Source organism: Entelurus aequoreus, linkage group LG08 (assembly GCF_033978785.1).
Source record: "Entelurus aequoreus isolate RoL-2023_Sb linkage group LG08, RoL_Eaeq_v1.1, whole genome shotgun sequence".
NCBI classification, from domain to species: Eukaryota; Metazoa; Chordata; class Actinopteri; order Syngnathiformes; family Syngnathidae; genus Entelurus; species Entelurus aequoreus.
The window spans coordinates 15,354,268-15,381,946 of record NC_084738.1 but is presented as its reverse complement, the minus strand read 5'-3'; the positions used below and the strand labels follow the sequence as shown (position 1 = coordinate 15,381,946).

Below are 27,679 nucleotides of genomic sequence, written 5' to 3'. Positions count from 1 at the left end.
GAGGCCCCCCAAGTCTTGGTATACATATTTAATGTTCCTGACGATGGCTGGTCTGATATGTTCCCAGGTTTCCGCCCGTGAGCGAGGAGTCTGCAGTGGGAACCCCCGTGGGAGTCATCCTGGCGGCTGCTGTCAATCAAACCATCGTGTATTCCATCATCGGGGGCAACGAGGGAGGTGAGAACGTGCCTGGATGTTTATGCCGCGTCTTCGCCTGCCTCCCTCCAAACGTTTGCGCACATCGAAATATCGTATTGACCCTGAAAGTAAGACGACGGCCATTCGTCAATGATGTTAACCACCATTACATTGCAATTACAAAACAATATCATACATCTTAACTCCTCCACAGTTGTTTTTGTTTAGTGTGGTTCTTTATTTTTTATTTATTACCTGTTTAAGGCTACAAAGATTTTTAGGCTGTTTCTTTCTTTTCTTTTTTAAATATAAGTCTTATATAGTGTGCTAAAAGTGTGATTTCAATGTTGTGCGCATTTGTTTATTCAGTAAAGAATAAAGGCTAAAACTATGTACAAAGCAAACTATAACCTGCCCCCCAAGAATATTCAACAATTCTTCTCAACTAAAGAGGAGAAATATAACCTTAGAGGGAAAACTAATTTAAAAAAAATGTGTATGCTCGTACAACATATCAGTATGTGGAATTAAACTATGGAATGGAAGAAGTTAAACAATGTACTGATATGATCCAGTTTAAGAGGTGGTTCGAATTAAAAGTGCTTATAAAGTACAAGGAAGAAGAATTATGAGAAATACCTTCAACCTTATTGAAAATGGGATATTCTTCATCTCAGTATGTTTATCATGACTGACTTAATTATCCATTGCAAGAACGGCTATATTAATCATTCACTGATGTAATTGTGCTACAAAAAGAAGTCAGTAAATGAACGTAAATATGTGTAAACGCTCTAAAGTGGGAAAGGGGTAGGATTAAATAAGCTTTGATTCTTCCTACTCCTTTTTGGACATGATGTAAAGAGAAATTATATGAAATTGTGTGATGTATTATGCTGTAAGTGTGTTCATGTTTGAAATAAACTAAAAAAAGAAAAGAAAAAGATCATCAGATAAATCTGCGTTTAGTTCAACTATTTAGAGACGGATTGCGGCTTTAAAGTGTATTCACATTGCAGCTTTACAGTGTGTGTTATTTGATTACTCGATGAATCAAAGAAATTAATTGATAGATTACTAAATTAATCGGTAGCTTAAGCCCTAAAACAAAACTACTCGCTCTTTGAAGATGCTCCGAGGACAATGTTGTCATCTTATTGACCCCAATTTAAGCCCAATCGTAAGGACAAAATAATAGAAAAACCTTTGAACACTTGGTTCCAGGGGGTCTCTGCGTCGCAGGAGCATTGGTCCTGGAGCGTCATGTAACTAGAGTTGCGTGGATTTCCTACTAAAAATGGACGTACGTTTTTAATCTAGAAAACTAGGTACGAAAGTAAAAATTCAGATGTATTAAAGTGTCTGCACGCACAAATTCAAGCACATTTCTTTTATACCTCGCAATCAACTTGAAATCGACCGCCCAGACCCCGCCCCGTATAAATATGCAAGTCATATTAATAATAATAATAATAATGGATTAGATTTATATTGCGCTTTTCTAGACACTGAAAGCGCTTCACAGAGAAGTGAGAACCCATCATTCATTCACATCTGGTGGTGGTAAGCTACATTTGTAGCCACAGCTGGCTTGGGGTAGACTGACGGAAGCGTGGCTGCCAGTTTGCGCCTACGGACCCTCCGACCACCACCCATCATTCATTCACCAGTGTGAGCAGCACTGGGGGCAAGGGTGAAGTGATTTGGATGGCAAGATGTGGGGCGCGAACCTGCAACCCTCAGGTTTCTGGCACGGCTGCTCTACCCACTATGCCATGCCGCCCCAATTATATTATATTGACCAGTCAGGACTCAGTAGGAGATGCTTCTTTCTCGTGTTTTCAGCTATCGTCAGAGGAGTGAGTTTGAAAGCCGACTGCCATTGCTGTATCTCCAAGAATTGAACACAGGCCGGAAAAAAAATTAAAATAAATAGTTGGTTCAGGAAGGTTAAGAAGAAGATTGATGTGTTTGTCCAAAAAGACGAGTGGACTGGAAATAATGTAGTGCTGCACCATGTTTGAAAACATGATTTATAATACTTCAGCAGAGGTGGCTAACTGTGATTGCCTCCAATATAATTATAATTTGTGTAATTTACAACATAACGTCCTCACAAATGCCAATATGAATATGAAGCATTAAATACATTGGCGATAAGTGAATTTTGTGTCCTTGCCTAAATTGTTTTTACATTGTATAAATCAAAGTTCCACCTCTTGTGCATCGGCAAAGTATCCCATTGCCCGTAGAAATGTGCGTATGTAAAGCATGAAGTCAATGTCAGTCTAGATCAGGGGTCGGAAATGCGGCTCTTTAGCGCCGCCCTAGTGGCTCTCTGGAGCTTTTTCATAAATGTATGAAAAATTGAAAAAGATGAGGGGAAAAAAATATAATTTTTGTTTTAATATGGTTTCTGTATGAGGACAAACATGACACAAACCTCCCTAATTGTTATAAAGCACACTGTTTATATTAAACATGCTTCACTGATTCGAGTATTTGGCGAGCACCGTTTTGTCCTACTAATTTTGGCGGTCCTTGAACTCACCGTAGTTTGCTTACATGTATAACTTTCTCCGACTTTCTAGGACGTGTTTTATGCCACTTTTTTTTCTGTCTCGTTTTGTCCACCAAACTTTTAACGTTGTGCATGAATGCACAAAGGTGAGTTTTGTTGATGTTATTGACTTGTGTGGAGTGCTAATCAGACATATTTGGTCACTGCATGACTGCAAGCTAATCGATGCTAACATGCTATTTAGGCTATCTATATGTACATATTGCTTATGCCTCATTTGTAGGTACACTACCGTTCAAAAGTTTGGGGTCACCCAAACAATTTTGTGGAATAGCCTTCATTTCTAAGAACAAGAATAGACTGTCGAGTTTCAGATGAAAGTTCTCTTTTTCTGGCCATTTTGAGCGTTTAATTGACCCCACAAATGTGATGCTCCAGAAACTCAATTTGCTCAAAGGAAGGTCAGTTTTGTAGCTTCTGTAACGAGCTAAACTGTTTTCAGATGTGTGAACATGATTGCACAAGGGTTTTCTAATCATCAATTAGCCTTCTGAGCCAATGAGCAAACACATTGTACCATTAGAACACTGGAGTGATAGTTGCTGGAAATGGGCCTCTATACACCTATGTAGATATTGCACCAAAAACCAGACATTTGCAGCTAGAATAGTCATTTACCACATTAGCAATGTATAGAGTGTATTTCTTTAAAGTTAAGACTAGTTTAAAGTTATCTTCATTGAAAAGTACAGTGCTTTTCCTTCAAAAATAAGGACATTTCAATGTGACCCCAAACTTTTGAACGGTAGTGTATATTTGAGGTAATTTAGTTTCCTTTAAGTTATCTTAATTCAATTTATATCTCATGACACACTATCTGTATGTAATATGGCTTTTAACTTTTTGCGGCTCCACACAGATTTGTTTTTGTATTTTTGGTCCAATATGGCTCTTTCAACATTTTGGGTTGCCGACCCCTGGTTTGGATACATCTCAATTTTGCTGTGAAAAAGGGCGTACAGCAGGTTTTTGTGCGTACGAAAGCTTGTTACATGAGGGCCCTGGTCATTGGTTTGTGTGCGTAACTGACAGGGGGGAAAAGCTCCCTTGGGAAGTCATTTGTTGCCACCTGCTGTCTTTGTCTGATTTATTTCCAGGGCAGAAATTAAATATTGTGGTCCTAAATGAGGGTCAATACAGTTTTTTAAGTTTACCTTTGCTACATTGTGCTGTCTGAAAAGCGCTTTATTTGAATTCACTTTACTGCCTCACTACAATGATCTCCCACTGCTTTCTGCAGGCGTGTTTAAATTAAACGACTCAACGGGACTGATTTCCACTGCCAAGCCGCTGGATTTCGAGACCAACTCCAGCTACGTCCTCAAGGTGGAAGCCGACTCAATGAGGGTGGTGTCCTCCAACCTTCGAGCTCCCTCCAAGAGTAAGCGAGTTGATTCAGTCATGGACTTTTCCTCCTTTTGTGGCGTGCAAGATGTGTCATGGCGGCATTGAAAATGAAGTCCCGGGCGTAGTATTTCACTGTCAGAACGAGTATGTCCCTGCAGACAGCACAGATCGAGACCCTCCACATCAGGGAACGCTCAGTAGTTCCCCTCAGTCACTTCTGCTATTGTGTGAAGTTCTGCAGAATTTCTGTTTGGTATTAGGAGGAAGCCACCAAATACTAGATGCTCTTCATTTATCTTTACAGTCCATCTTTATACTCTATACACCCGAATATAAACCATTCATCTTATATTCAGAGTCTGAAGGGTTTATATTAGGGCTGTCAACATTAACACAAGTGATTAATAAAACAATATATATTGTCACCATAAATGAATTAAGATTAATGCCATTGTTTGTTTTGACCGCCAAAGGGATCACGTCACATGCCAGTGTGAAGATAGTTAGAGCGATGTGCTCTGTGCCCTTGAAAATAAACGCAGATTGACCTTTAGATAAAACTGAGGTAATTAGTTAGTAATGCAGCAACAAACGTTTTAATTATCGGCGCATATCAAGTTTAAAACAGCATTTTAAAGCAAAACATGAAGATTAGAATGGCGTCGCCAGCACGAATGCTACATGGACAAGACAACAAACTATGCTGGCCGAGTTTACCTGCGTTTACCACGGATAAATTGAACAATGCCTTTTCGAAATGGACAGCCACCGCATGTAGTAAAATTAGTGCTGCAAGATATCGTTCATGTCGCCAACTAACGTCGTACCAACTAGAGGTTTTTTGTACAAAAAAAGAGATCAGCACTGTCATCTGAAAAAGTAAATAAGCGTGTTTTTGTAACCGAGGTTTTGTAATTAGAAGAAGCCCAGCAGATAAGACAGACTATAGCGAAGGAATCGAGAGGCACGTTCTTTGACAGTCGTCAGGTCTCTCTCCAACACACTGGTTCCGCGTCAAGGCACCTTCTTTCACACACACTTCCGGTTTCACAATAACAGCACATGTCACATCCGGTCCAACTGTGGCCAAAAAAATTAAAATGGCTTGCATTTGTTGAAACAACTGGTTAAACTATGGAAGAGTGAATGCAGATGTAAATGGTGCACTATGTAAAGTTGTTTATGGCTGTCTTTACTACAATATATTTTAATATACTGTAGAGCTGTATCTAGTTTGCTACATTATTGCAAATACTTTGAAAATGTGCACTTAATTCTTACTATACTTACTGTCACCAAGTTTTGAGCAAATCAGTAACTTGCAGTTCAGTAAAACGTTAAAAAAAACGTTCCTGTATGACAGGCCTGGGCAATTATTTAGAGAAAAAATGTGTCTTGGGGCCGGTATATCTGATTTTTAGGAACACTAATACAAAATCTCATAATAATGTCTGATTAAATGGTAAAAACGTTATGACAGACCACCTTAAACGGAATAGACCAAGAATATACATGAAAATAAAAAATGTGGGATTTACAATATTAACTATGAACGATAAAACACTGAATATTGACAACATACAAACAACACACACCCTCTCGATCGACATATTTTACAATCAAGCAAAACGCAACAAAAATGCTACAAACACAGCGAAATATGAACGCGAGGGGTAAATAACAACCCCACCTACAATCTGATACATCACTAAGCTTGAGCAATTTCTTGTAAAAATCTCCTTCCGCGTCTGTCCCTGACACCCGCATTTCAGGCTGGCCGCTCTGGAAACACTCTGTGGAAACGCTCCCCGCCCACACTGCTTGGTGCCTCGTGTAAGCTGCTGTGACTTAGATTACCATAGTAACTATTATATCAAGCAAAAGCGCAGATTCCAACCATTGAAATACTTTGTATAGTTCAAAATTGACGGTAATTTCAAAACATCACTGCACAACGTTGTCTTTTTTTTGTTTTCTTCATCGCTGATTGTTACTTACTGCAGACTTCATGAGAGCCAACAAACATAATAAAACATCACTTACTGTATGTCACTAGGATGCTGACTGCTCGGCTGTTTATATATTCCCATTTAGAGGTGAAAAATGACTCATAATTAGGGGTGTCCGATAATGGCTTTTTTGCCGATATCCGATATTCCGCCATTGTCCAACTCTTAATTACCGATACCGATATCAACCGATACCGATATATACAGTCGTGGAATTAACACATTATTATGCCTAATTTGGACAACCAGGTATGGTGAAAATAAGGTCCTTTTAAAAAAAAAAAATTAAAATAAGATAAATAAATTAAAAAGATTTTCTTGAATAAAAAAGAAAGTAAAACAATATAAAAACAGTTACATAGAAACTAGTAATTAATGAAAATGAGTAAAATTAACTGTTAAAGGTTAGTATTATTAATGGACCAGCAGCACGCACAATCATGTGTGCTTATGGACTGTATCCCTTGCAGACTGTATTGATATATATTGATATATAATGTAGGAACCAGAATATTAATAACAGAAAGAACCAATCCTTTTGTGTGAATGAGTGTAAATGGGGGAGGGAGGTTTTTTGGGTTGGTGCACTAATTGTAAGTGCATCTTGTGTTTTTTATGTTGATTTAATTAAAAAAAAACAAAAAAACGATGCTGATAATTAAAAAAAACTATACCGATAATTTCCGATATTACATTTTAAAGCATTTATCGGCATCTCTACTCATAATCTTTGCGAAGAAAAAAGGGGGGTGGAACCGAGCGTCTTTTCGTGTCGTTCTCGCCATTGCCATATCTAAATTGGCTGTCAAAGTGTACCAACATGTCGGATTACATCCTCGTCCTTCTACTATCCAGGTGAGAAGCATGATTTATGATCTACAATACATTCCACAAGCAGAGAAGCGAGGAAAGCGGTTACAGTAATTCTATGCGTAACTTTCATCCATCCTGTGTTTTGTCCAATCACCATGAAGCACATGTTCTGCATGCATGCATCAATTTGCAGTGTTTTGCACTTTTATCAATCCTCCATCCCTGCGCACGCACCTCCAGCGTCCTCCCCGGGCGTCTTAATTGATGCTCAGCTCCCCGGCTTTCTTCTTTAATTATAATGTTTACCACACGCTGAATGCGCTTCATTTAAACAATTTGGATCTTAAGCATTCCTCCGGGTATAACGCTCTGCATCATTGTGTTCATTAGCGACTCCTTTCAGTTCTCGTCGGGCCACGTTTTGTAATCAGGCAACAAGTCAATAATGTTCTAACAACAACACGTCTTCGGACTTAAGTAAAGGACTGCATCCTAAATGTTGACGATGAACACTTAAAAAAAGAAAACGCCTTTTTGCATTTGTGTAAAAGTCAAAGAGAACACAGGGACTATTGCATTTTAATTTTGACTATTTTTTTATTGTACTGTAAATGTTTTAGTATCTCTAGGCAGCACATATTTTGTGGAGGTGTGTTGTAAGGCCATTGATTGGTGTCTTCTATAGGGCCACAAACATGACTATTACTCGCTTGTGTCTCCTGTAACAGTCTGTGCTAATTAACATATGGCTATGGCTGACATAAATTATCGGTAAATACTACTTTTACTGTTTCGGGGTGTGTTTGCACAGCATAACCTAGTTACACAGCAGAATTTTAATGACAGAATAATCCCAGTTTGCACAAATTTCCCCAAAAGTAACTGAAATAGCTGTAAAATGCACGCCAGGCCAGTAGTAAAGAAACACTCCAGTTAACCGAAAACAACCTTTTAATACATGATTTATTTGTGCGGTTTTAACCATGATGGAATATTATGAATGGAAATACAACGTTTACGAACATAATTGGTTCTGTGACGGAGCTTTTAAAAGTTAAAGTTAAAGTACCAATGTTTGTCACACACACACACTAAGTGTGGTGAAATTATTCTCTGCATTTGACCCATCACCCTTGATCACCCCCTGGAAGGTGAGGGGAGCAGTGAGCAGCAGCGGTGATTCAACCCCCAATTCCAACCCTTAATGCTGAGTGCCAAGCAGGGAGGTAATGGGTCCCATTTTTATAGTCTTTGGTATGACTCGGCCGGGGTTTGAACTCACAACCTACCGATCTCAGGGCACAAACCACTTGTATCTCAAATCGACGTCTCCTGTTGAAATGAATTGAAATCAATGCTTGGTCCCCAAAACAGCACCATTTTGAAATGTAACATGCCTTTTAAAAAGAAAAACTTTTATATAAGAAATCATGTACAAAACCCAAAACCAGTGAAGTTGGCACGTTGTGTAATTTGTACAAGCCCCGTTTCCATATGAGTTGGGAAATTGTGTTAGATGTAAATATAAACGGAATACAATGATTTGCAAATCCTTTTAAACTTATATTCAATTGAATAGACTACAAAGACAAGATATGTAATGTTCGAACTGAGAAACTTTTATTTTTTTGCAAAATAATCATTACCTTAGAATTTAATGGCAGCATCACATTGCAAAAATGTTGGCACGGGGGCATATGTTGCTCCAAAACCTGTATGTACCTTTCAGCATTAATGGTGCCTTCACAGATGTGTAAGTTACCCATGTCTTGGGCACTAATACACCCCCATACCATCACAGATCTTGGCTTTTCAACTTTGCGCCTAGAACCGTTTGGATGGTTCTTTTCCTCTTTCTTCCGGAGGACACGATTTCCAAAAACACTTTCCAAAAAAGTTTCCTAAAACAATTTGAAATGTGGACTCATCAGACCACTGAATACTTTTCCACTTTGCATCAGTCCATCTTAGATGAGCTCGGGCCCAGCGAAGCCAACGGCGTTTCGGGGTGTTTGCATAGTAGAGTTTTAACTTGCACTTACAGATGTAGCGACAAACTGTAGTTACTGACAGTGGTTTTCTGAAGGGAGCAATCCTTAACTTTCTCAGTCTTTTTTGCCACTTGTGCCAGCTTTTTTTAAAACATGTTGCAGGCATCGAATTCCAAATTAGCTAATATTTGCAAAAAATAACAAAGTTTTCCAACGTTCGAACGTTAAGTATCTTGTCTTTGCAGTCTATTCAGTTGAATATAGGTTGAAAAGGATTTGCAAATTTTTGTATTCTGTTTTTATTTACCATTTACACAACGTGCCAACTTTACTGGTTTGTACAAAAACAATACAATAGTACTGCTAACAACTACAATAGTTTTGTGAAGTAGTATGATAATAATGTACAGCATTTGCTTTGGAGAGTGGACTTCTACATTATCTTTTTCCAGTTGCTTTTTCCATCAAACAGACCATCACCACCTTCTTCATATTTTCATGGATAAATGTCTGCTATTTAGATGTTATTTTACCATTCTTGGCTGGCGTTACACTCATTCTGCTTCAGTATGGCGCAGACTAGAAGTGATACGCTTAAACTGCTTCGCCAGGTTGGCGATATGCTCGGTATGTTCAATGAATATCATCTACTTCTTCTCAGCGCTGTCATTTACACTCAATGTATTCCTTCTATGGTTGGAAAAACAAAGTTATGTCTATTTCTAGCTATATGCTTTTGTTAGCGAGTTATACCAGATGTTTTTGGGCGGATATTACGGGGATCACTGTGGCATTTTCTACATGGGCATGCTATAACTCACCTTTTTGCTTGCAATTTAAAGCATAACAATTAGCTGAGAGACAGCTTTGTCTCAAAACATTCTTAAGTTGAGGTACCACTGTGCTATAAATGTACCAAATAACACTTCTGTTCAATTAACAGCAGTCGCCTATAGTCGGCCGGTATACAATACCAAATAACCGCCGGGGTCTCCAAATTAGCCCAGGTTAAAAAATAGTCGTGGCTGTGGGCAACCTCCTAGTTTTGATCAACTCCACATGATGGCAGTAGCTGCATTTGAAGTATGAGTTTGAGCAGCTTTATCAAGATTTAAGATCGTATTTATATTTTTCAACATGTAAAAAATGCTACTTGCACTGCTGTCTTTTTGCACCAGAAGAATAGTGATAGGACAATTTCTATTCGATTCCGTAGCCTTATTTATATTATTCACATGTATAATGCTACTTGCACTGCTGTTGTTGCACCTGCTGTTTTTGCACCGGAAAGTGAGGGGACAATTTAAGTGTACGCTATTCCATATCTTTATTTTTTACTGTATATTTTTTGATATTTTCCTTGATATGTGAATACCTAAGTGTTTACTGTTTATTGTGAGCGAACTGTGGTGCTGAATTTCCCCCAGGGATCAATAAAGTAATTTCTATTCTATTCTATTCTATTCTAAGGTGTTGCTCCTCAGCTGTTCCTTGGTGTGAAACTCATGTGTTATAGTACACTGTTGTTGAACTCATCTGAGATATTATTGCTGGCTGAGCAGTTTGCTCCTTACTGCTATTACAACATTGGTTGTGCTGCCTTTTAATTGGGAAATGGAAATTACTGTCCGGTCTTCAGCTTTAAGACCATCAAATAATGGTTCCAAATCAGCACATTTTCATCATTGTTGTCCCCATGCTGCAAATTCTCTATGCAATAGTTCTGTAAATGCCAAACTCCCTCATTTAAGTCCTACTTGCCGCTGCCATGTGCAGGTAGAGAATGGAGGGGAGGGGGTGCAGTGGAATTTGCAGTTTGGACTTGATGTAAACATCTCTATGTTGTCTCCCGCAGGTATAAAAGGTAATAGCTGCTGAGCTGCTATTTTGCCACCTGCCAACAGCCTAAATGTGATGTTCCTAGCCAGCGGGCATTAAAAGCATTTAAATTTGCAATATTTTTTTCTTTCCTTCTTCCTTCCTGCCATGGGGTGTCAAGTCAAGCCTGCAGGTCTTAATGGCTGCTCTTATCTTTGTTGGTGACAAGTAGGATGTATTTGACTGCAACGTCAAATCTAGTCCTTTGAGACGTCTTAATCTGTGGCAACACAATCGCTAGGTACAGTGCTGCTCTTTTATAGAGCTTTTTCGACTTGCCGGTAAGGCTCTTATTATAACAGAGGCCTTTATTTAGGTTAGGCAGAGAGGATGAAGCCTTAACTGGAAGCAGGCATTAATTGTAGAGGGACTGTTATTTCCGAAATGTGAAAGCTAATTGTAGACTATAACAAGTTAATTTTGCAATGTAAATAAGTACATGGAGTGCATGAGAAAGTGAAAGAGAAGACATGCCATAGCTGTCTTTGACCATATAATTATTACTCCCTATACGTGCTGTGCTTGGGGCCCCGTGATCCTTGGCAGGGCTCGTTTTGCGTGAAGAAGCGCGCACAAAATGTCAGTGAATGACAGTGTGCTTTATATGAAATTGTACTTCAAACGTGTTCTACATCACTGATAACAATGAAATGTAGGGCTGCAGCTAGCGATCCTTTTAGTAATCTGGGGCCGTACTTATCAAGCTTCTTAGAGTGCCATTTTACACTTAAGTCCTGAGAATTTGCGAAATTTAGTCCTACTCTCAAACTTAAGAATAAAAGTTTTTTATCAACGTTCTTAAGTCTAAGAATCACCCCTACTCTCCACAATATTTAAGAGACCTTCAGAGGTGTCTTAAGTGGTTAGGAGTTGCCAGCAGGGGATGGCACTGAGGCGAGAGAGACGTGCGCGAACGTTCAGGGAACGGAACAATGTTTTGTTTTTTTTTGATGACGAGCAGCTGATCAAACGGTATCGTTTAGACAGAGCGGATATTATTTTTGTCACAGATTTAATACTTTTCGATTCCATGTTGATTTCTGCATGTGTCTGCAGTGGGCTAGTATATATAGAGCCACCCACACCAGTTTCAAATTAGTTGCCTAATTAATGAATTGGAAAGAAAATGTTATGACAGTAGCGTATGTGTGTGGCCGTGAGGTGAGTGACGTCAGTGAGTGTGTGGGCGAGAGAAGAGAGGGAGCGGTAGCGTGAGTGCCGGCGGGGACTAGTTTGTTTTGTATTATTTTGTAGTTTATTGTCAAAATATACACTCCCATTGTCCACTTAAATATTTCCAAGATATTTCTTTATTCTTAGACAACGGATTCCCTTCCGTGATTGGTCATTTCTATGGACACAGAAATGACACCTAAAATTCCGTTTACGGCACATAGTAATGTCGTAATTCAGCTCTGAGTGTGACACTTAAGATTCAGTCCTACACTTCGCTGAAAGTGTGAGTAAGACGCTTGATAACTAACTTTTAAGTGCAGCTTTCAGCCAATAATTTATTTACTCTTAAGTCAACTCTTAGCAGACTTCTTAGGAGTAATTCTAAGAAGCTTGATAAGTACGGCCCCTGGTATTCTATTGGTTGGTTTTTCGATTAATCGAGTCATCGGATAAAACACACTTTATAGTTTCCGTGTGTATTTTTGGGAAAATAGTTTATACAATTGTTTTTGTACTTGCCATGAACTTCATTCCTTTGTTCTAAAATATGCACATAATTACATTTGAAATTGTACTTTTTATAAGTGTTGCACTAATAGAAAATAACGTCTGTGTTTGCTGCCTGCCATACAAATCACGGCCACAAAACAGCCATGCTCTAATGTGCGCTCTATCCCATATTTAAAGTTCCTGGCACTCCATAGTATTTCGTAAAGTTGTATTATTTACACTCATTAAACGATTAATCACAGCAACAGCATGTAAATCTAAGCTTTTGTCTAATTGAATTAATCGATTCATCGTTGCAACCCTAAAAACACAATCTTCCCTAGACATTCTCGTAAAAATGTTAATAGATTAAAATCCAAATAAAATATATATGTACTAAATGCTAAAATATATGTAAAAATAAAGTATAGATAACATAAATAATACATTAATAACTTAATAAAAACAGAATATTGAGCGAATATAGTAATTTTCATAATTAAGATAGAAAACAACACAATAAATAGTAAAAAAAAGTTTAACATTATCTGTAAAAAGCCTGATTAAAAAGTTGTGTCTTTAGCCTGTTTTTAAAAATATAAACGGTGGGGGCCATGGTGACTAAATGCTGCCTCACCGTCTTTGTTCCTGTATTTGGTAAAGATAAAAGGCCAGTGCCAGATGATATCAGGATCAGCAAGGGTTGATACGGTAAGAGCAGGTCAGATAGATAAGAAGGCAGAAGACCACTAAGACATTTAAAATCTAGTAGAACTTTAAAATCGATGGGTGCGTGCATTCGTGCGTACGTATGTAATTGTATGTGTGTGTGTGTGTGTGTGTGTGTGTGTGTGTGTGTGTATATATATATATATATATATATATGTTTATATATACATACATACATGTATATACTGTATGTACTATATACAGCAGTGGTCCCCAACCTTTTTGTAACTGCGGACCGGTAAACGCTTGAAAATGTGTCCCATGGACCATGGGGCGGGGGGGTATTTTTATTTTTATTTTTTATTTCTTGTGCGGCCCGGTACTAATCGATCCACGGACCGGTATCGGGCCACGGCCCTGTGGTTGGGGACCACTGATATACATGACTGTCTCAGAAAATTACAATATTGTGATAAAGTCCTTTATTTTCTGTAATGCAATTAAAAAAAACAAAAATGTCATACATTCTGGATTCATTACACATCAACTGAAATATTGCAAGCCTTTTATTATTTTAATATTGCTAATTATGGCATACAGCTTAAGAAAACTCAAAAATCGTATCTCAAAAAATTTTAATATTTCCTCAGACCAAGTAAAAAATAAAGATTTATAAGAGCAAAACAAAATCAAACGTTTGAAACTGTCAATTAATGCACTCAGTACTTGGTTGGGAATCCTTTTGCACGGATTACTGCACCAATGCGGCGTGGCATGGAGGCAATCAGCCTGTGGCATTGCTGAGGTGTTATGGATGCCCAGGATGCTTCAATAGCGGCCTTTAGCTCATTTGCATTATTGGGTCTGGTGTCTTTCAGCTTCTTCTTCACAATACCCCACAAATTCTCTATGGGGTTCAGGTCAGGGGATTTGGCAGGCCAATCGAGGACAGTAATGCCATGGTCAGTACACCAGTTACTGGTGGTTTTGGCACTGTGGGCAGGTCCAAGATCATGCTGGAAAAGGAAGTCATCATCTCCATAGAGCTTTTCAACAGATGGAAGCATTAATTGTACCATTTTTTTTTTTACATTGATTGTCTTTCCTATGCAACAATTCTGGTCTGTGTGTGTTTCAGGTAACACTGCCCTCGTGGTGATTGACATCCAGGATGAGAACGACCACCCGCCAGTTTTCAGCGCACCTCTTTTCATCGGGGGAGTAGCGGAGGACGCCAAAACCTTCACCTCCGTCCTGCAAGTGCAGGTACAATCTTAACTGAATTTTACCCCAGTGCACCATCAAATATCCTTGATGGTGTTTGCCAGAGCTTGTTTTACACAATTGTCTAACTTTGAAACTCATCGTTTAAAACCTTAAAAAGAAATCAATCCTCGTAAATGAAACTACATTTACTTGGACTGCAGCTATCGATTATTTTAGTGATCTATTAAACTACCACTGATAGTCTCACACACACACACTAGGTGTGGTGAAATTACCCTCTGCATTTGACCCATCCCCTTATTCCACCCCCTGGGAGGTGAGGGGAGCAGTGAGCAGCAGCGGTGGCCGCGCTCAAGAATTATTTGGGTGATTTAACCCCCAATTCCAACCCTTGATGCTGAGTTTATTAGAGTTATTAGGGATGTATTGGTATCAGAATGTCACAGTACAATATTATCACGGTAACAGTGAGTGATTAAGGCAACAGTACTTTATTATCGTGGTATTTTCCACCAAAAAAAGACATAGTTGAAATGTTATAGTATGTTAAATGAAGTGGCAGTAATGTTTAGCATAGACACACACACTGTAATTGAACACAAACATAATGCTCAAATTTACTAATCATATTTATTACCACAAACATGTATTTTTAAGCAGGAACATATATTGTTTCAAGCAAATTTTTTTTTTAAAATGCCAGAAAAGTTCACTAACAATTTAACTTTTAATAATGTAAACGTCTCTCAAACTGATGTTTAGCTTTGCAGGCTTCAAATATATTTTCTGGGTGACTGTTTAGGAGGTGGCGACTTGTCCAGGGTGTACCCTTGTCCAGGGTGTACCCTGCCTTACCTCTGCCAAATATATATTGTTTTCATCAGGGTTATTAGTTTGTGTGTTTGTTAGCAACATAACTCAATCATTTATGGACAGATTTTGATGAAATTTAAAGGAAATGTTCAAAAAACTATTCTTATGTAAAACAAGTACGAACACACTTCACTTCCTGCTTACGGTTTTCCTCGCCCCCACTTTGCAACTCTCGCGCTCTGCAGAGGATTCTGGGAGGTGTAGTTTGTTTTTTTAGAGCCATCCAACGCTCAAGCGCCAGAAAAGCACTACGCTCACCAAGTTGTTGTTTTTTAATATCGTCACACGTCCAGGGCAATATTGTGAAGACTTTGAAACCGCAATACCGCAATTACATCCCTATAATCTACCCATTGGTTGTTCAACTAATCAAGTAATCTGACAGAACACACTTTATAGCCTCAATGCTTATTTTAGGGAAATAGTTTTAGATTTAAAAAATCATACTTTTTTTTCCTAATAAATGCACATCATTAACATTGAAAATTCACTATTTATGTATGCATTGATGAAAAATACAATCCACACAGAAAACTGTCCCTAAACAGCACTGCTCTAATGTGCACTTTATTGCAACGGCCATGCAAAAACCATCCAAATTTTGTAAATGTTTATTAGTTGCACTCCTTAAACCAGGGGTCTGCAACTGCGGCTCTTTAGCGCCGCCGGAGTGGCTCCCTGGAGCTTTTTAAAAAATGTATGAGAATAGAAAAAGATGGGGGGGAAATATATATGTTGGTTTTTCGTACGATTTAAACATGATTCTCTGATGAGAGTATTTGGCGATCGCCGTTTTATTTGGCGATCGCCGTTTTGTCCTAATTTTGGCGGTCCTTGAACTCACCGTAGTTTGTTTCCATGTATAACTTTCTTCAACAATGCCAGAGAAAGACATATTTTATGCCACTAATTCTTGGTCTCATTTTGTACACCAAACGTTTTATGCTGTGTGTGAATACACAAAGGTGAGCTTTGTTCATGTTATTGACTTGTGTGGAGTGCTTATCAGGCATATTTGGTCAGTGCATGACTGCAAGCTAATCGATGCTAACATGCTATTTAGGCTAGCTTTATGTACGTATTGCATCATTATGCCTCACTTGTAGGTATATTTGAGCTCATATAATTTCCTTTACTTATGTCCTCTGTGTATTTAATTTATATCTGCATTTCTCATGACATATTATCTGTATGTAATATTGCCTGCATTTCTGATGGTGGTTTATGTGCCATGTTGTTCCAGACCACAGCAAATGTAACCCAGCTTGCAAAGATGCATCGTTATAAATCCATTCTAAGAAGACAGCCCGCCATTTCCTTTAACTTGGACACACACATCTATAATTTTGACCATTCTAAGACGGTAATTTAGAGGCGTTATCTCACCCCATGAGAAGCCTGCGTTTTACTAATGTTTTCCAATGTTGTAAAAATGGGTAGGATAAATATTACATTTCAACATTTCTGTCAACGGAGATTTGTGTCAGCCTGCGACTCATAGTCATTTTGATAGTAGGCTGATATAGACACTTACATCATGTGTTGACTTCATTATATCACTTATAGAAGGCTTTTAATTTGTTGCGGCTCCAGACAGATTTTTTTTTGTATTTTTGGTCCAATATGGCTTTCTTTCTACGCCGGATAGTCGAACCTCGGATTCAGGAGGAACAGTGTGGTTTTCGTCCTGGTCGTGGAACTGTGGAACAGCTCTATACTCTCGGCAGGGTCCTTGAGGGTGCATGGGGGTTTGCCCAACCAGTCTACATGTGTTTTGTGGACTTGGAGAAGGCAATCGACCGTGTCCCTCGGGAAGTCCTGTGGGGAGTGCTCAGAGAGTATGGGGTATCGGACTGTCTGATTGTGGCGGTCCGCTCCCTGTATGATCAGTGCCAGAGTTTGGTCCGCATTGCCGGCAGTAAGTCGGACACGTTTCCAGTGAGGGTTGGACTCCGCCAAGGCTGCCCTTTGTCACCGATTCTGTTCATAACTTTTATGGACAGAATTTCTAGGCGCAGTCAAGGCGTTGAGGGTATCTGGTTTGGTGGCTTCAGGATTAGGTCTCTGCTTTTTGCAGATGATGTGGTCCTGATGGCTTCATCTGGCCAGGATCTTCAGCTCTCGCTGGATCGGTTCGCAGCTGAGTGTGAAGCGACTGGGATGAGAATCAGCACCTCCAAGTCCGAATCCATGGTTCTCGCCCGGAAAAGGGTGGAGTGCCATCTCCGGGTTGCGGAGGAGACCCTGCCCCAAGTGGAGGAGTTCAAGTACCTCGGAGTCTTGTTCACGAGTGAGGGAAGAGTGGATCGTGAGATCGACAGGCGGATCGGTGCGGCGTCTTCAGTAATGTGGACGCTGTATCGATCCGTTGTGGTGAAGAAGGAGCTGAGCCAGAAGGCAAAGCTCTCAATTTACCGGTCGATCTACGTTCCCATCCTCACCTATGGTCATGAGCTTTGGGTTATGACCGAAAAGACAAGATCACGGGTACAAGCGGCCGAAATGAGTTTCCTCCGCCGGGTGGCGGGGCTCTCCCTTAGAGATAGGGTGAGAAGCTCTGTCATCCGGGGGGAGCTCAAAGTAAAGCCGCTGCTCCTCCACATCGAGAGGAGTTAGATGAGGTGGTTCGGGCATCTGGTCAGGATGCCACCCGAACGCCTCCCTAGGGAGGTGTTTAGGGCACGTCCGACCGGTAGGAGGCCACGGGGAAGACCCAGGACACGTTGGGAAGACTATGTCTCCCGGCTGGCCTGGGAACGCCTCGGGATCCCCCGGGAGGAGCTAGATGAAGTGGCTGGGGAGAGGGAAGTCTGGGCTTCCCTGCTTAAGCTGCTGCCCCCGCGACCCGACCTCGGATAAGCGGAAGAAGATGGATGGATGGCTCTTTCAACATTTTGGGTTGCCGACCTCTGCCTTAAACGGTTAATCGTAGCAACAGAATACAAATCAACATTTACTGTGTGTGTCATTAACCCTGACGTCAAATTAATAAATGCCAATCTGATCCAGAATGTGTAATTAGCGCCAATGTGAATTGGAAAATCCCTTTGAACAAATCCATATGTGAAACCTTCATGCAATTCGATGTAATATTTTGTTTACCGTATTTTCAGTACAGGCACACCTAAAAACCTCCAATTTTCTCAAAAGCCGACAGTGCACCTTATAATCCGGTGCGCCTTATACATGGACCAATATTGAGCCACAACAGGTCTTGCAACTACGGGATGCATAACGTAACCCCAGCCTCTACTGTAGCGTCTATTCTATGCGCCTTATAATGCGGTGCGCTTTATAAACCGGTGCACCTTATATATGAACAAAGTTTTAAAATAGGCCATTCATTGAAGGTGCGCTTTATAATCCGGTGCGCCTTATAGCGCGGAAAATACGGTATATGTCAACTATTTTCACATGGCACAGTTGGGAGAGTGGCCGTGGCAGCAACCTGAGGGTTCCCGGTTCAATCCCCACCTTCTACCAACCTCGTCACGTCTTGTCCTTGAGCAAGACACTTCACCCTTGCTCGTGATGGGTCGTGGTTAGGGCCTTGCATGGCAGATCCCGCCATCAGTGTGTGAATGTGGAAATAGTGTCAAAGCGCTTTGAGTACCTTGAAGGTAGAAAGGCGCTATACAAGTATAACCCATTTATCATTTACATTTTCTCCCATCAAGTTCTGGCTCCGTATGAAACGTAACCACATTTTTGGCTATTAAGATCTTTGATCCTCGTTGTTCACTCTTTATTTCCCAGATTGGAATGGTTTATTATAAAATTCTGATCCTCTTGTCAAACATTAAGACTTCTCCAAACTGCTGGGGCATGCGGCTAAATTAATTGAAAGTACACACAATGTATCAGCGCTTGGCGTTTATTTAACCGCAGATAATATTCCGCTAAAAAACATTCCTTGTGAGATTACCCTCCCTTTGTTGACTTGTGTTTAGAAATTAATTGGCACATCTCTCAGCTGTCTCCTCGCTCCGAAGGCTTCCGTATCGCAGCAAAGGACAACACCTGCTTTTAGTACGATTTTAAAATACCTTCCTGGAAGCAAAATGGGTCGTGACGTCTCTCTCCTTCAGTTTTTAGAAAGTGTAGCAACATGTTTTAATGAGGCTGGATGCCACAGGAGACCGGCGCATGGTCTCTGGCAGAAGTAGGAAAAAAAATGCACTTTAATATTTGATTGCGGCTTTTAAGATCATTCTTAGATATCCTTTGCTTCATTAGATCTCAGCGCTCTGAAGAAAAGATGAGATGAAGGAGTGCGAGCCAAGTCTTATTCGCAGGCTTCACAGCCGTTGCAAACACATACCATTTCGGCACATCGATGTTGAGTGTGACAAGACAAACCCCGACTCGAACTATTTTGTAGGAGAGTCTACTCGTCGTGGCTGTGGTTCACTCAGCACAGGAGGAAGTTGATCTTAAGGGCTAACATCCCAGAAATCAACTGAGTTGATGAGTCATAAATCATCAACTGCACTGCAAAAACTGAAATCTAAGTAAGATGAAATATCTCAAATAAGGGTGATATTTGCTTATTTTCTGTCTGATAAGATAATTCTTCTCACATAGCAGATTTTATGTTAGAGTGTTTTACTTGTTTTAAGTGTGTTGGTCCTAAATTATCTCAGTAAGATATTACAGCTTGTTGCTGAGATTTTATGACCTATATTGAGTAAAACATGCTTGAAACTAGAATAGCATTGATTGATTGATTGATTGAGACTTTTATTAGTAGGTTGCACAGTGAAGTACATATTCCGTACAATTGACCACTAAATGGTAACACCCGAATACGTTTTTCAACTTGTTTAAGTCGGGGTCCACTTAAATTGATTCATGATACAGATATATACTATCATATATACTATCATCATAATACAGTCATCACACAAGATAATCACATTGAATTATTTACATTATTTACAATCAGCTTTGCAACTGTTGCAAAGCTGTGTCATCAACACTCACAAGTAGAAAACTGCTTTTTTAAAGTAATCATTTCTTATTTCAAGCATGAAAAAAAAAAATCATGACTTGGGCACAATTGTGTCTCATATTAAAACAGATGACAGCCAAATGAACTTTGCTGTTTTATTTTCAATGAAACCATAGAAAATACGTACTCCTATAGTAGTACAGTTGTTATTAGTGAGAATATACTTATTTTAAAGTATTTCTGCGTTCACTGAGGTTAGTTAATTTTACTTGTTTTAGAAAGTCTTGACAAGCTGAATGTTCTTGTTCTATTGGCAGATAATTTTGCTTAGTTAATATAAAATACCCCTAATTTTTGTATTTTTTTTCTTGTTTTTGAACACTGACCTTTTTGCAGTGTGGGTACCGACTTCGTTATTTTTATAGGCACTGACCAAAATCCGTCGTTACTACCGGGTATCGATTCACAAAAAAATCAAACGGTGCCATATTCAAAACCTTTGTTGCAGACTTAACACCAGCTTAAGCACTTGGCGAGGAAACAATCACTCCAGCAGCACTAAGAGCGGACTCAGCCAGACTGCCTGTAGGTAATGTTGCAATTATTCATGCCAACAAAGCAAGTAAAGCAACATAAAGTAAGGCTTAGATTTTTCAAAATGTGACGCCAGCTTGAAGCCACTTTACATTCGCTTTGTCATATACATGCTACTGATTAGCATTAGCGATTTTACATGGCATTTTCAAAACCTCCAACTTTAGTAATCAAAGCTACAACTAAGAAGCATATTACAATCAAACAGCAAGTGTGAAATAAGGAAAATACTTACAGTATAAACACTGCCTTGGAATTGCAATGCATACAAAGTCCACTAAATAGTACTTGCAAATAAGACTCAGAAATGTAATAAAAAAAAACAAGATGTAACAACGAGACAGTACAGTTATAATCAGCACATTTTAAAAATGTTACTGTAAAAACTGAAATGTTATTATTCCACGAATAACATTTAGTACCACACACAAAAGTACAGGATATTGGTACCGTTGAGTACTGGTTCAATTCCCAGGTGTCAGAAATTGGTACCATATTGGTTCAAATGTGAAAGGTACCCATCCCTGGTAATGAGGGCAGGAATCAACAGAAACAGATTGAATGGAAGAAAAAGGGGGAAGGCTTAAATGAGGTATAAATAGGTATACATATGGTTTAATACCTATAATTGTAACAGTTCACCCAGAATTGTCTTACTTGAGCTTTGAAAGTGTCATAAAATCTGCTATATGTGCTAGCGTCCCGTTTTCCAGGAGTACTTACAGTGATTACGGTACTTACTATAATGACACATCATCTCAAAAACAGGTTACAGTTTTTTACTGAATAAGACACAGATAATATACATTAAATTAAGGTTCGGAATTTGCAAAATGGGCAGCACGGTGGCACAGGTGATGCCCATTAGTTAGTGCATGTGCCTCACAATACGAAAGTTCTGAGTAGTCCTGAGTTCAATCCCAGGCTCGGGATCTTTCTGTGTGGAGTTTGCATGTTCTCCCCGTGACTGCGTGGGTTCCCTCCGGGTACTCTGGCTTCCTCCCACCTCCAAAGACATACACCTGGGGATAGGTTGATTGGCAACACTAAATTGGCCCTAGTGTGTGAATGTGAGTGTGAATGTTGTCTGTCTATCTGTGTTGGCCCTGCGATGAGGTGGCGACTTGTCCAGGGTGTACCCCGCCTTCCGCCCGAATGCAGCTGAGATAGGCTCCCCCCGCAACCCCGAAAGGGACAAGCGGTAGAAAAATGGATGGAATTTGCAAAATGAACTAAAAAAATCGATAACAATCTAGAGTATTTGATGTCTATCCTTGTCTGCATCCCAGACGACCCCCTTGATATGTTAGGATTGAGCAAAAACAGCAGAAATGTGGCAAACATGACCAAAAAAAATGTTGTACAGCAAATTTCGCATTGTTGTAGGAAGCATGCTTTGCTGTCCCGCTTTGTCACCACCTGTCTGTAACACAAACTTCATCTTCCTGATGACCTTACAATTACTGTAGTGACCGATATATCACGGGAAAGCTCAGACTCTCTAGCTTCATAAACAATTTGTATTTATTTCAGTAGTTCACATAACGTTAAAACAAAGCAAATTTGCAAATCCTTTTTCCGGTTACAGTTTCAATCTTTGGGAAGTTTAAAAGCTTTATGACCCGCATATTGCAAATGTTTGTTCTAAGCTGTCTCATCGCAAACCTTTGTAACTTTCACTCTTTTCAATGCAATGACTCTTCTTTTAAACTTTTAAGTAAAACCAAAAGCAGTTAAAAAACAAATAAACTGTAAAATAGTGTAGCTTCTAAATAACATATTCTGAAGTTTTAGCATTACAGGGTGTTATCTGCATAACAGATATAAAGACTAAAATCTACATTTTACCTAAAGATAGCAAATGTATTATGAAATGTACTGGCTGTAGTACAGAGCCTTGTGGAACCCCACATTCAATTCCTGTATGCTTTGAGTTCCAGCTTTATCGTATCTGAAATTAGACTTCAGCACTACTACTAATGTACTAGACCAGGAGTGTCAAACATACAACCTGCGGGCCTGAACAGGTTTTATCTGGCCAGCGGGATGAGTTTGCCAAGTATAAAAATGAGCCGAAATTTTTGAATGAAATAAACTGCTGTTCTAAATGTGTCCACTAGATGTTGCAATAGCAATTATTTGTATCTTTGTAGATGATGCTACATATGTAAAAAAAAAAAAAATAACCACATGATGTTAGTGCACCAGCCAAGGAAAATGAGCAAACTACATAAATAACATCCTGTAATTTGATTTTGATATAGTTTTTTTATCTTGATAGATTTAAAATGAACACCAATGAGTTGACTGATGGACATTGTCACATAATTTATTCAGAAAGTATAAATAATGACAAATAAAGATAGAATACTATTAACCGCAACATGTAAGTGTAAAAAAACCAACAACATTATGATTTGTACATTTTCAGAATGTGCTTGTTCTATTTTTAAACAAAGAAAACAATCTGAAGTTGTCTTTATTTCTAAGTTATCGTGCCGTGATTTTACCTGTCCGGCCCACTTGGGTGTCGATTTTTCTCCATGTGGCCCCCGATCTAAAATGAGTTTGACACCCTTGTACTAGACTATTTCACTTACTACTTAACCACTTTACACAAAGACACAGAGAAGTGCATTGACAGTATATGATTTTTTTTACCTTTGACAGTTCAATAGTCTTAATTTTGCAAAAACCATGGAAAAAATTTTTTTTGCAGAACTTTCTGGTAGAGTTCTCTCTGAAGATGATGAAATGAGGTTTAGATTTTTACGGGGAGTCTGACACGAAGCAGGTGTTTTATTCAGCAGAAACCTTTAAAAAAAAAAGCGCGGCACCTAGAATTGTAATCAACAATTGATTTTATCCAAGCGCTGCACTCCTTTAAGCAGGGGTGGTCTTGATGAAGACGTTGTCGAAAACAGGTCAAGAGGGTAGAAAAAGTGTCTATAATTTTACAATTCCTGTCTTAAACAATTTGATGCTGATAGATGCCGTGCGTTTATTCTAAATAATATTGTTAAGACAGAATGCAGATTGAGCTGGCGTGACTGCTGAAGATGCATGGATTCATTTTTCCCCTCTTCCTGCTTTTTTGAGCTCTTGCTGTGCAGGGGGTCTCCCAAATCATACCAGATTAAACAGATTCTCTGCCGCTTTTTACCCCCTACTATTAGCATTTACTACATCAAACTGTAATTTGCAGCGATGATGAGGACGTGTGTGGCCTTCAGCGCAGAAACACACACAGACACCACGAACGTGATCTCGCTACAATAACAATGATTTAATAACTTAACGTCCTGAGGACGAGAACGATGACGATATCGAGGCTGGTAGTGATTATGCTAATAGTGCGGGTGGAAATGTAATTTGGGAGACAATAGCGTCCAACTGATTGTAATCTTTGCACAGGCCTTGGACAGAGACACCGGGAACTACAGCTCCATGGTGTACCGCCTCATCAACCCACCCTTGGCAGGGAAAGACACCAAGGATAGCAAAGACGGCTTCGTCATCGAGCCTCTCAGCGGCGTGGTCAAGACGGCCATCATGTACCGCAACATGAGGAGGTCTTACTTCCGGTTTGAGGTGGTCGCCACGGACGACTACGGGCGAGGACACAGCAGCAAGGCAGACATAGTGGTGGGTTTTGGCACTGATGAAAATATAAGAATGAATATTTAAAGGCCTACTGAAATGAGATTTTCTTATTTAAACGGGGATAGCAGGTCCATTCTATGTGTCATACTTGATCATTTCGCGATATTGCCATATTTTTGCTGAAAGGATTTAGTAGAGAACATCGACGATAAAGTTCGCAACTTTTGGTCGCTGATAAAAAAAGCCTTGCCTGTACCGGAAGTAGCGTGACGTCACAGGTTGTGGAGCGCCTCACATCTGCACATTGTTTACAGTCATGGCCACAAGCAGCCTGAGTGATTCGGACAGAGAAAGCGACGATTTCCCCATTAATTTGAGCGAGGATGAAAGATTCGGAGATGAGGAAAGTGAGAGTGAAGGATTAGAGGGCAGTGGAAGTGATTCAGATAGGGAAGATGCTGTGAGAGGCGGGTGTGACCTGATATTCAGCTGGGAATGACTAAAACAGTAAATAAACACAAGACATATATATACTCTATTAGCCACAACACAACCAGGCTTATATTTAATATGCCACAAATTAATCCCGCATAACAAACACCTCCCCCCTCCCGTCCATATAACCGGCCAATACAAATCAAACACCCGCACAACACACTCAATCCCACAGCCCAAAGTTCCGTTCACCTTCCCAAAGTTAATACAGCACATATATTTCCCCAAAGTTACGTACGTGACATGCACATAGCGGCACGCACGTACGGGCAAGCGATCAAATGTTTGGAAGCCGCAACTGCGTACTCACGGTAGCGCGTATCCAACTCAAAGTCCTCCTGGTAAGAGTCTCTTTTGTCCCATCTCCACAAGCATGCGTATCCAACACCGCTTCCCACCTACAGCTTTCTTCTTTGCTGTCTCCATTGTTCATTAAGCAAATTGCAAAAGATTCACCAACACAGATGTCCAGAATACTTTGTAATTTTGCGATGAAAACAGACGACTTAATAGCTGGCCACAATGGTGTCCTAAAATGTCCGCTACAATCCGTGACGTCACGCGCAAACGTCATCATACCGAGACGTTTTCAGCAGGATATTTCGCGGGAAATTTAAAATTGCACTTTACTAATCTAACCCGGCCGTATTGGCATGTGTTGCAATGTTAAGATTTCATCATTGATATATAAACTATCAGACTGTGTGGTCGGTAGTAGTGGGTTTCAATAGGCCTTTAAGTTCCCATATTGTACTATGTTTCAACAACTTAAAATAATGTACAATGGTGTATTGTCAGTGTATTGTCTGAAGTTTTGCCTTGATACTAGAAAGTTTATTTTATTAAAGCATTCTGGAAACTTGTAGCTTAATGTTATATAGCAGTGTGGCTACAGGAAGCGCTATTAATTAATCTACTTTTTAAATATGAGAATCACAAATACTTTATTAAACCCCAAGGGGAAATTCAAGTTTTCAGCCCAATCCCATTCAAACAGAACAGGACCGCTGCGGTTCACTTTTTCCACACTTCAGTCATGTTACAGCATTATTCCAAAATGGAATACATACATTTTTGTCCTCGAATGTCTACAGAAAATACCCCATAATGACAATGTGAAACGTTTTTTTTAATTTTTATTTAATTTTAATTACAATTATAACATTTTTTAATTCAAAGCCAAAAGCCTGGCACAAGCTCTATCAGGTTGGATGGGAAGCGTTGGTTTTCATCCATTCATGCATTCTTAGTCTTGTCAGGGAGGTGACCAAGAACTTGATGATCACTCTTGTCAGAGCTACAGCATTCCTCTGTGAAGAGAGGAGAACCTTACAAAAGGACAACAATGTGTACGTTGATAAACCTCACTCCCTCTCAACTTCAGAATGTGTGCTGCCTGCTGAGTTGGCAGCTTGGGCTTTTAGCTCAGTGGTCAGCACACTCACTTTTCATGCCGGTGTTTTGGGTTTGTGCACTGCCCGTGGTGGTGGTAGGGGAAAAACAAACACAAGCGTCGCCAATTAGCATTGATGGGCAAGCTAGTTAGAAAATCTAGTAAGCTAAGCTACAAGTTACTCTCAATTGAATGTAGCTAAGCTCCAGAGGAAGCGATCCCCAGAGAATCAAAGCTTCCTTTAACAAAATGTATATCTTTTGGCCCACATGTATAATATCAATCAATCAATCAATGTTTATTTAGATAGCCCTAAATGTTAATGTAACAGAGTGTAGTAATGGACCCACTCAGGGTCTATTACTAACTGTCATTAAGCTGGGGACACCCTACAACTGCCTTAAGGGGTCCCCGCACCCCACTGTCTGTATTTATTTGCCCTTTCTTTGGCCCACCCCACTAATCTTATTCATTTTCTCTGCCTACCTTGACAAAGTTGTTGTTTGGGAACAGTTGGTAATAGTTATGTGCAGTAAAACTTTTCATGAACTCAACTCACCTTAATGTGTGTTCCTAAAGTTGGACGTCTGAGATGAAGAGAGCAGTTATGATTTTGGTTTACAGAGTAAACTAAAATCGAATGTTCTCCAAACACATACATTTGTCTAAAAATGGCCAAGGACAGGCATTTCTGTGGGTTTCCTGGAGGTCGTCTTCATCACTAAAGGAAAAATCCAATCTGCGGGAGAGAATTCCTCTGCAATTTTCAAGTGTCATCAGCTTGAAGCGTCCCTCTGTCTCTGACTCCCTCATCGTCATGTGACATGAGTTTGCGTCTGTTGTGATTTTGCTTACTAGTTTCGATGGCCGCCCCGTTCCCCCTTATCTTGCCTCTGATTGGCCAGTCCGTAATGTTTTGCCTAACCTTAGCCAATTGTGTCTCACCATACGAACACCAACCAATCATCATGGATTTTCTCCATATGTATGGATGTTCTCATTTATATACTTACTTACTTACTTAGGCCTTAGTATTCCCTGAGGAACATAGGCCGCCGACGAAAGCCTTCCATCCATTCCGGTCTTGTGCCCTTCGGTCGAGTTGTTGCCATGACAGCCCCTCAGCCCTCATCTCCTGTTCCGTGCTTCTTCTCCAGGTTGTTCTTGGTCTCCCTCTGTTTCTTTTTACCTGTGGGTCCCATGTTAGTGCCTGTTTGGTGATTGATTTATTGGGTTTTCTGAGTGTGTGGCCTATCCAGCTCCACTTCCTTCTCCTGATTTGCAGTTCCACTGGTTCTTGTGTGGTGAGTTCCCACAGGTTGGCATTGGTGATAGTGTCTGGCCAGTAGACTCCTAGGACCCGACGGAGGAAAAAATTTACGAATGTCTGTAGTTTATTGAGTATGCTATTGGTGGTTTTCCATGTTTCTGATCCGTACAGCAGAATGGATT

At 39.8% G+C, this 27,679-nt stretch overlaps 1 protein-coding gene across 9 annotated transcripts in view; it reads left to right on the top strand.

Moving 5' to 3' along the window:
- pcdh15b (protocadherin-related 15b) overlaps nucleotides 1-27,679 on the top strand; it is a 315,473-nt gene that overhangs the window by 243,515 nt on the left and 44,279 nt on the right. For all 9 annotated transcript variants that reach the window (XM_062055676.1, XM_062055677.1, XM_062055675.1 and 6 more), the window contains 4 exons: nucleotides 68-177; nucleotides 3,960-4,100; nucleotides 14,230-14,357; nucleotides 24,151-24,381. In XM_062055676.1, the coding sequence (XP_061911660.1) occupies nucleotides 68-177; nucleotides 3,960-4,100; nucleotides 14,230-14,357; nucleotides 24,151-24,381 (610 nt within the window). The remainder of the gene's footprint in view (nucleotides 1-67; nucleotides 178-3,959; nucleotides 4,101-14,229; nucleotides 14,358-24,150; nucleotides 24,382-27,679) is intronic.